Below are 9,469 nucleotides of genomic sequence, written 5' to 3'. Positions count from 1 at the left end.
CCTTCCTAGTCTCTTAACTCCCTCCAGACCTCAACAGTCTGTACCCCACATGCAGCCAGAAGGCTCTTCCTAAACTACACATCCAACCTTTGCTTCTCAGCTTCCTAAACCCTCCCTGGCTCCTGGGCCCAGTCCAAGCTCCTGTCCCATTTGTGAGACTGGCCCCTGACCACCTCTTGCCTCCTCCCAGCTCTGCCACATCCTTTTTCCTTTGCCCACTCTGTCCATCTGCTTCCCTCCTAGCCAGCCTGCCCCCTTCCCTGAGCCCCTGAGCAGGAAGCCTGGGCTGGTGCTGGGAGCTGGGTTGCCCTAAGGCTGTTCAGTCAGGGCTGGGCCAGGCCTGCTCACCCCAGGAGGAGCCAGGGAGGACCCGGCTAAGGGTCAGGCTGCAGCAACACTGGGGCAGGCAGGAGGTTGAGAAATGGGCCTGGCTTTATGGGTCTCCTTGTCTTTGGGCCAAAGTCCCAGGACTGAGGCCAAGCAGCTGTGGAGGTTCAGCTCCTTCCCATGCTCTAGTCAGGAGGAGGGTCTCTTTAGGTCAAGGTCCTCCACCCAGGCCTTGACTTATCAGACAGAGCCCAGATGTGATGCTGTCACCTGCTCCACCCCCTAAAGCCTGGCCTCTTACGGGCTCCCTGAACCACCTCACAGCCCAAGTGTTGAGCACCAGGTACCAAGGACTTGTGGTTAGACTTATGGTGACCACCTGGTGGCTGGCATCAGGGAAGTCTCCCAGGGCTGTCAGGAGCACCATACTCAAGAGAAGCTTGCTCAGCACCCAGGGGTGTTCCTGACTAGTGGAGGGAATGTCCACCTGTACCAGTTCTGCTGTGGAGAGCCAGGGCTGTGTGGCCAGGACAGGGGTTCTGGCTGGTTGCACATCCTAACGTATCATCTCAGTGATTCCTCATCAACTTGGAACAGGAGTCAGTGTGCTCAGGGAGCTGATGACTCCCCTGCCACATGGTGTACTTGGACCCAAACCTTCATCTGTCTGCCTCCAAAGCACACACTGATAGTGATGAGATGGTACACCCAGGAGGGGCCTTGTGCACAGGTGGGCAAGGTATGAGCCCTTGGTGACTGGCTGACTCTGGATGGAGGTCAGGGGTGGAAGGATGACAGCCATCAAATCTCTGACAGCCTCCAGGCCTTGGGACTCCCATGGACAAGCCGCTAGTATCTACAGCCCATTCACTGTAGAGCTCCAAGCTGAGCCTGAAGCAAGGGAGAGAAGACACCCCTGTGTGCAAAGTGGCAACAGGTAAGTTGGCTTGCCTCCTTCTAGGGGTGTGAGGCTTTGGCTGATTCAAGAACACATCAGTTGAAAAAATAAGATGAGTTAATTGTTGACTAGAGGGAAGGATAGGCAGATACGTGATAAAGCAGATATAACAAAGTACTGACTGTAAAGTCTGTCGTGGGTATATAAGTGTTCAATGTAAAATTTTTTCAGCTTTTATGTTTAAAAATCTTCATAATAAAATACTGAGGAAAAAAGCACAATCAGGGACCCAGGGGTATCCAGCCCGGACTAGACGCTCCCCAGGGGTTGGGCAGATTCTCTCAACAGCTCCAAAGCTCCAGGGGAGCTCAGCCATTCTCTCCCAGGGCAGGATGCTCCCACTAACACCCAGCATGCAGTGGGTGCTCAGCAAAAGTCTGCCGGATAAATGTGTCATGTCATCTCTCCCTGCATGAGCCCTGTGACACCTGGCAGCCAGAAAACGTGGGGTCAGTCCCCCTATTCACAGCCCAGCATGTGCAAGCAGAAGCTCAGCATCGTGTTAGCACCTCAAGTGTGCCTGGTCATCAGAGGGGTTTCACAGATAAAGGTGTTATAGAGGTGAGGAGTGTGCTTGTGAGAACTTGCCCTTGGAATCAGGGAGCAGCTCCTCCATCAGCATTTTAGCCATCAGTGGGGGAGTGGGAGTCTGACTGAGAACTGTGGGCTTTGTCCTTGGCCACTGATAAGCCAGGTAAAGGCTCTAGGTGGGGGCAGCACATAGGGCCTTTCGGGTTGTACAGTGGTCTCCAGTGGACTAGAGGGCAACAGCAAGGCATGGGAGTGGCAGGAGGAGCCTCCATGGTGTGGAGAGGCAGGAGGGGGGCTTTCCACTTTGAGCCTGTGATGCTTGCCAGGGCTGGGGTTCTGGAGGGGAAGATGCCTAAGGTGGTGGGTGAAGGGCACCCTCAGGCCAGGCACTGGAGCCATGGGAGGGAGTGGCCCCTGCAGGGATGCCTTAGCCGGAGCCCTGCTGGTTGCTTGTCCCCCTCCACCCAAGAAGAACACAGCCATCTGTCTAAGAGTTTGTGTTTTCTGGGTTTATTCCTCCTTGTTCCAAGCTCTAAGCCTCCGCCTACTTCACTCCACATCCATGGCCTGCACACTTTCCTCCAGCAGCTCCAGGGTCAATGGCATCACTGTCTGGGACAGGACAGCTGTGGTCCCAGGGGCATAGTGATACTGGCTGGACCTGGGAAGGAGAAAGGATGACCTCTCAAACTGGCCCATCAAGTGGCCCCTCCTCTCTTTGCAGCCCCCTGTCTCCCTTGCTACCACCCCATCCTCCCCTGTGATTCCCCCATCTCTCATGCTCCTACCTCTGTATAGGCTTTGTGGGAGAGCTCAGCGCTCGCAGCAGCTTGGCGCCAGTCCCGGTGATCACACATGCATCCACGTTGCCCCCAGAGCCCAGGTCACCCAGGATCCCTGCAGTGATGGCTTCCACCAGCAGCTCCTGTGCTGCCTCCAGCTGTAACAATGTGTGTGTGTAAGGCCTGATGGAGCCTTCTAGTATCACCCTCAGGCCCGGAGACTCTGTTAATCTTGAAGCCTGGTCTATTTACCATTTGTTCACGCTCAAACTCCTCTCTCCCTACACCCCCATCTCCACCCCAAGCTCCTCTACCCTGGTTTCAGTTTCCCTCTCCCCAGAGACCCCCCAGTGTTCCCACAGCCTCCATCTTCACAAACTTCTCAGTCACACTTGTGGCTCTGCTTCCAGTGGCGTGTTCATCCACCCCCAATCCCTGCTCACTGCCTTTTTCTTTCTGGGCCTTAGGCACCGATGAAGTGGCATATGCCTTCTGCTTCCATCCACCCCAAACAAATTCCAGACTCCAGATCCCACCTGCTGTTCCCCTCTCCCTCAACACCAAACGGCCCTGAGTTTTGATTTCTGGGGCAGTCCAAGCTTTGGCACTGTTGCAATAGCACTTCACCTTCACTGGCCCCTCAGTCTCCACTCAATCGACACCTCGGAGAAGCCTTTTCCGACCTCCAGACTAGGCCAGGGTACCTCTGCGTTTACCCAGCTCCCGGGTGCACTTCCCCCCAGTGCACAGATAGCGGGGGGGTAGGTGTCGCTCACCGTCATATTCGGCTGGAAGCGGTCCTCCAGCACTGCCAGGGCTGCATCCTGGCCGGAGCCTGCAGGCAGGAGGGGCATCTGAGGTCAGCCGCAGCCGCGCAGTCGCGCAGTCGCGGGATAAACATTTCGTTAAGGTCGCATGGGCGGGGCTCATGGTGAGGGGGCGGAAGCGCTCACCCAGGGCCGTGAAGGGCAGACGGCTGTAGGAGCCGTGGGGGTGCACGCCGTAGAGCTGCGGTCCCGTGAAGTCTACGCCGCCCACGATCAGCGAGGCGCCCACGTAGCCCTGGTACCTTTTCGCAGTGTGGGTGCGGTCAGCCGAAGGCACCCGAATCCTGGTCCTGCCCCTCCATACCGCCCCTGCCCCGAGCCCCGCCCCTTCCTGTGGTCTGGCGTCCGGTGACTGACAGCGTTCCTTCCTGCCGCCCTCTTAGCTCCTCTTAGGCCGGCCTCTTCCGGTCTCTAGGCCTGCGCAGCCACGCCCTTCCTCCTGTCCTACCTCCCCTCAGTCCTGCCCTTCCGGCCACTGCCCCGCCCCAGGGTCATCTTAGCCCCGCCCCCGCACCGGAAGAGCGTCTGGCGCAACATGCGAGTGACCGTGGCCACGCGGGGCTCGCGGCCTGTGGACAGCGCGTGTAGCTCCATGTTGGACGCCGCCATCCGCGTGGTCATCTCGGCGTCCGCAGCTACTCCAGCCCCACAGCAGCTGAAGGCGAAGGGAGGGTTCGTGTGGGCGGGGCTAGGATGTGTTGGGACCCCGGATAGGAACTAGGGGGCGGTTCTTGAGGGGGAAAACTGGGCGGGGCAATGCTCACTAGATTTTGGGAGCGATGAAGTGGATCTTCTCGCAGCTCTTGTCCGCCACGACCGAATCGTTAGTGGCCCGAGTATCCGCGCCCAGGATGACGCCGTCCTGGAGGCGGGGAGGAGCCGTTGGCTCAGTGCCCACTTCCCATTCCTGGCCGCCCCTTTGAGTTTCACAAACCCAACTCCCTACTCACTCGGAACACAAGGCCCGCGATGGTGGTCCCGGTCTTGCGTGCATGAGGGACCCGGAGCCCCGGGAGGGCGCGTTCCAAGGCTGCGTTTCTGGAAAGGGAGGGGAGAGGCCCAGATTTCAGTTCTTCTGGGACCCCCATCACGCCCCCTAATTCCGTCCCGGTTTCCCTCACCTCCCTGTTAAGCCTGGGAACCCAAGTCGTTCAACACGTGTACCTTCCCCCACTCGCCCCCAGGAATTTTAAAGTCCCTGGGGCTCCCACTTCCGGAAGCCCAGTGAGGGCGCAGGCAGCTGGGGAACCAACAGTTCCCCCACTCACCTCTCGCAGTTTTCGAAGGAGAAGCCCCTTTGGGGCTCTAGTGCTGTCTTCTGCATCTTCAGGTGAGCAGGGGATCAGAGAAGTGGGATCAGCACGGAGGGAGGAAGGCCTAGGCCTGGTCCTCTCTCGGGCTGCACTACTGAGCTTCCTGCTTTCGCTTTCATGTTTCCTCAGAGCATGCTGGCCCCTTTCTGAATCTTCTCTTTCACTTTCATCTTTAGCTCTGGTCCTAGCCAGCTTGGGAAGGGGGAGATGTCCCTATCCTGGCTCTCCATGCTGCTCTTGGGCCCACGGTCTGAACAGAGGGACAAATCCCTCCTCCCTGGCCATTGTCCTGCCTGAGCCTGGAGCTCTGCCTTCCCTGACCCCAACTGTAACTTCACGTCCCAATGCCCTGAGGCTGCCAAGTCTCTGTTCTCATTGTTACTGGCCTTCCAACAGCATCATGGCTGCCTTTTTTGTCCTTCTCCCAACTCCTGCCTCTCTTTTCCTGCCTTTGCCTTCTTCCCAAAACCTCAAACACCAAGGCTAAGTCCTTGGCCAATGTGATGCTGATCCTTCCATCTTCCATGTCTCAGATGCTGTCTTCCCTCTTTCAAGAGGGGTACCATGGCTGTCCATCTGGTGGCTCGTAGGCATGCTGGGCTCTACCCATGGCTAAGCTTTATTTCACATCCCAAATGAGCCTTTATCCACTTTTTTCACCTAATTACTGCTTGTCTCAGCTAGCATCCTCTCTCCCCTGGACATTGCACTGGCCTCCCTGGTTTCCCCACACTTCCTGCCCCCCCCCCCCCCGGCTACACTACCCTGCAGAGAGGGGGCTCTTTTCTAGATTGGAAATCTAGTCACACTCTTTCCCTGGTTAGACCCTGTATCAGCTGCATGCTGCTCTTAGGTTCAAACCAGTCTTTACAGTTACCCTTCTCATTCCACCTGATCTCAGCATAGGCATCACCTCCTCTGGGAAGCCTTCCCTGACCTACAAGAATCACCACCTTGTTGCTCCCTAAACTTTTCTCTCAGATCATTTAGCTCCATCAATTAAAATTAAATCTTCAGTAGTGAAATGACCTATTTAGTGGCTGTCACTCTCCTAAACTCTTATGCTTCTGTCACCTACTTAGCACTCAAAAGTGTCTAGAGGTGGGGTCTCTCCTGCCCTTTTGGGGAGCTAGGAGGGACAGCTCAGATCTTCCTCATCCTGTACTCTTGGCTCTATGTACCTCCATTTTACAGCTGTATGTGCAGCTGCCTCCAGTCCCCAAGCCCAGAGCAGAGGTGGGCATAGGCAGGCTGTTTACATAGCTCAACCAGAAGAGTGGGAAGCTGTACATCTCCAGGTGCCCAGTTCAATCCCACGCTTTAGCAAAGCTCTTCTTGTCCTATGCTCCACAAAGCATCAGGCCTGCAGATCAATGAATCCTGGTGTGAGGACCCTACTGTCTTCCCCTCAATGCATAACACACGTCAGGGCTCACAGCAGCAAAGGAAGGTCTTTATTCAGGGGGCAGGGGCCTTGGGCTGGCAGTTGGGGGTACAGCGGTGCTATTTCGGTAGGTACCCAGCAGGATGGCATTGATGTGCTCCATTGTCTGGTTGCTGAAGACCATATTGAGGTGCTGTATCCCAGGCAGAGGCAGCAGGTGCACAGGCTGCTGTTGTCGGCCCTGCCAGTGGGCACAGAGCTTGGTGCTGCGTGTGGCCACAGTGTCATCACCGTCCTCATAGAGCATACTCACGGGGTCCGTGTAGGGGAAGCCATGGTCAAAGATGTATGTGCTGGGCGTGGGCAGGCCCACGCCATACAGACAGTATACTTCCACACCAGGCGCTGGGAGGCCTGCTAGCAGGTCACGTGACTGTAGCCACATGTACCACCCATCCTCAAAGTGTAGGTCTGTAAAGAAGCGCTGCAAGTCACGGCTTGTGTAATTGAAGGTGGGGGTGGAAATGAACACATGGTCCTCAGGCCACACGTGGCTGGAGGGAAACATCCAGGGGGACGTTGTTGTCATGCGCTGTTCCTCTTTCAGCTTGATGCTGGACATCATCGGGATGCCCTGGTTGTCACCTGTGGACACAGAGCATGGTGGGGGCAGGGAGCCAGGCCTGGCTACCCCTGGCCCACCACTTGTCCCTAGCCCAAGCTCAGCTGGATGCTCAGTCTTGTCTTGCCCAATCCAAACACTGACTCCAAGTCATAGACTAGAACCGGCCTGGCATTCAGGAGGTGCTCCATGTGTACTTGTTAAGTAAGAAGCCCTAATGGCACTTCCGTAGGGCAGAGCTGCAGAGCTTCAACAGGAGGGCAGGGAAGGGTTTCCTGAGGGTCTGTGTGTGTGAATGGTGGGGGATGGTGCTGGCGGTTCTCTCCCTGGCAAGTGTCTGTTGGCCCGTGTGGCCTGTGCTGCACAGAGCTCAGATCTGTGTTCCGGGAAGGATGAAGTGAGACCAGTCTATGACACACACTGATATAGTCTGGGGAGTATTTCCTTCACTTAAGCTCCTAGGGGTAAAGCCATGTCAGGCTGTGCTCAGAGTACAGTGGGCGCTCCACTGGTGGTAACTATGCCACTCCTCGGGGAAGGGCAGGGGGGGCTTCTAGGGTCTGGCTCTGGTTTGGGCAGATCTGCCCTGACTTAGGGCAGATCTCTGGGCAAAGGGGCTCCTGGGAGCAGAAGGCAGCTGAAAGCTGAGTGGGTAGGACCTGAGGCCACAGGGAACAAACCTCAGTCAGACTCAGCCAATGGGTCAGATTGCTGGGGTTCACTTCCTCTTTGTTTACTTCCCTTTCATCATCGCTGAGATCAACTGTCAGGAGCCACTCTAATGGTCCAGGCCAGGCTCACTGCTCTCAGAGGACCAATGAAAAGGACTATGCCCCAGAGGTGGTACACAACACCCCCGGCCCGGCATTGCGAGAAGAAAGAGGAGTGAGGGCAGCACCCCCCTGGCCCCCATGGGACACAAGTGATCAGAGGCCTTCTCACCTGAGGCCAGAACGACCATGGGCTTAATGGAGCCACCCCAGGGAGCCCCAAGAGAGATGAAACCATCGATGAAGCGATCCTTCCAGGCCTGGGGCTGGCGCAGTAAGAAATAGAGCAAGTGCAGGCAGCCGAGGCTGTGCCCAATGAGGAAGACGGGCTTTCCGTAGGTAGCGTGCATTTCCTCCACCAGCCCAGCAAGCTTTAGGTAGTACTCCTCCTGCTGGCCTGCAGGGGGGGGGTGGATGGGTCAGCACAGCTGGGGTTAGGGGCCACCTGCCCTGCCCCCAAGCCCCCTATACACAGAGACACTCACTGGGCTCCAGCCGCCAGTCGTAGGGGGCGGCCCGCACCGTCTCATCCCGCACATACCCATTGTTGACTAGGTTCTGAACCAGTGTGTGCATGTAACCTGTGGGGGAGGCAGTGGCACAGGGGGCTCTGGCCATGGCTCCTGCAAGCCCACCACAGCCTAGAGCCCCACCCTTTCCCACAATACACACACCTGCCAACTTGCTGCTGTCCAGGTACTCAACAGAGTAGGTCTTGCCAAAGCCGGGGACACGGATCTGTACACCGGGGGCATTGGACACTTGCCCAGAGCTGCGATTGTAGACAACCCTGGGGGCAGTGGGACATTCAGCGGACCAGCAGTCAAGGACCAGGGTGGGGGGCTGGGCCAGAGGGGATGGCACGAACCTGGTGTTATCGATCCAGCAGTCTACCCCAAGGGGTAGGAACATATTCAGATCCAGCCAGACGGTGAAAAAGTCCTCTGTCTTGCGGTAGCACATCCAGTTCACCACATTTGGTTTATCCAGCTTGGCTTCTAGCTGATTCCCCAGGCAGCCAGGCACTACGGGCACCAGCCCTTACTCTGGATCCCTCCCATTTCCCTGCAGTGGACCCCATCCCAGCCTCACCTCCCCCACCCTACAGTGACCAGCCCTGCCCCTTCATCTCCCACGCCCTCATCCCCGAGGGACGAAGGACAAGACCCTCTCTTTCTGATCACACACCCTCCCCCTGTGTACCCCCAAAGCCCAGGCTCCCTGCAGTCAGGGAAGGTACAGGGGCCAAGGCCACTGACCCCTGTCCCCACAAAGCAAACATCTAGCGGGGCTCTCCACCACTGCCAAAGTCCAAGGGGAGAGCAAACAGTACGAGGGCGTGGGGGCAGGACCTGACGGGCCTCTCCTGCTCTCCGGGGCTGCACATCTAGTCCTCGCTGGGGTGGGGGCTGAGGAAGGAGTGGTGGGGCTTGGCCCAGGCTCCGGTGGCCACAGCTGACCACAGCTTGCAATGCCCTGGCCAGCCCTCAGGCACACCCACCCTCCACTCCACCCACCTAGGGGAGACAACTGGGAGACACAGGAACAGTGTGGTGCGAGAAGGGGTTGATTTCTCTGCAGGACAAGCCTTTGGCCCCTCCAAACTCCGAGGCAGGGATCAGGAATAACGCAGGGGCAGAAGGGCCTTGGGAGGCTCTGCTCCCAGGGGCCGGGGCCCAGGTTCCCCAAGGTCTGGCCTGGTGCGTTAGGGGCCTTGTGGGGGCTTACCGAGGATGACGGGCCGTGTGTGGTTACTGAGTTCAGCCTTGGGCGTGTTGTGCGGGGGGAAGAGCACATTGAAGAGCCAGAAGGGGGCGGCTGGGGGGAGCAGCCCCAGCAGCAGCAGGGTGCCCTGCCACGGGGAGCCGGGCGGCCCCATTCCAGCCCTAATGCCTAGTGCCCAGTGAAGCAGTCCTGGGCTGGCCTTATCTGGAGTGGGGGTGGGAGGGGCCCCA

The 9,469-nt window shown here is 57.7% G+C and overlaps 2 protein-coding genes across 4 annotated transcripts; both read right to left on the bottom strand.

Annotated features, from left to right (window-relative positions):
• Nucleotides 1-2,310: 2,310 nt before the first annotated feature.
• On the bottom strand, nucleotides 2,311-4,854 carry PSMB10 (proteasome 20S subunit beta 10). Its single transcript, XM_057711771.1, has 8 exons — nucleotides 4,694-4,854; nucleotides 4,376-4,463; nucleotides 4,190-4,287; nucleotides 3,940-4,080; nucleotides 3,552-3,667; nucleotides 3,375-3,433; nucleotides 2,605-2,756; nucleotides 2,311-2,477 (listed from the first exon to the last, which is right to left on the bottom strand). Exons 1-8 carry the CDS (start codon nucleotides 4,747-4,749, stop codon nucleotides 2,366-2,368), a joined length of 822 nt encoding a protein of 273 aa, XP_057567754.1. The 5' UTR covers nucleotides 4,750-4,854; the 3' UTR covers nucleotides 2,311-2,365.
• A 1,320-nt stretch (nucleotides 4,855-6,174) lies between these two features.
• LCAT (lecithin-cholesterol acyltransferase) lies at nucleotides 6,175-9,443 on the bottom strand. 3 transcript variants are annotated; one of them, XM_057711616.1, is made up of 6 exons: nucleotides 9,243-9,443; nucleotides 8,383-8,539; nucleotides 8,189-8,304; nucleotides 8,000-8,095; nucleotides 7,687-7,911; nucleotides 6,175-6,767 (listed from the first exon to the last, which is right to left on the bottom strand). In XM_057711616.1, exons 1-6 carry the CDS (start codon nucleotides 9,391-9,393, stop codon nucleotides 6,193-6,195), a joined length of 1,320 nt encoding a protein of 439 aa, XP_057567599.1. In that variant the 5' UTR covers nucleotides 9,394-9,443; the 3' UTR covers nucleotides 6,175-6,192. The 3 variants fall into 3 exon arrangements, with proteins under 3 accessions (XP_057567599.1, XP_057567598.1, XP_057567600.1); XM_057711615.1 differs by having other exon boundaries at nucleotides 8,000-8,304; nucleotides 9,243-9,423; XM_057711617.1 differs by lacking the exon at nucleotides 8,000-8,095 and having other exon boundaries at nucleotides 9,243-9,423.
• Between the last annotated feature and the right edge of the window lie 26 nt (nucleotides 9,444-9,469).

Source organism: Hippopotamus amphibius, chromosome 16 (genome assembly GCF_030028045.1).
Source record: "Hippopotamus amphibius kiboko isolate mHipAmp2 chromosome 16, mHipAmp2.hap2, whole genome shotgun sequence".
Taxonomy (NCBI): Eukaryota; Metazoa; Chordata; class Mammalia; order Artiodactyla; family Hippopotamidae; genus Hippopotamus; species Hippopotamus amphibius.
This window is presented reverse-complemented; position numbering and strand designations above follow the sequence as displayed.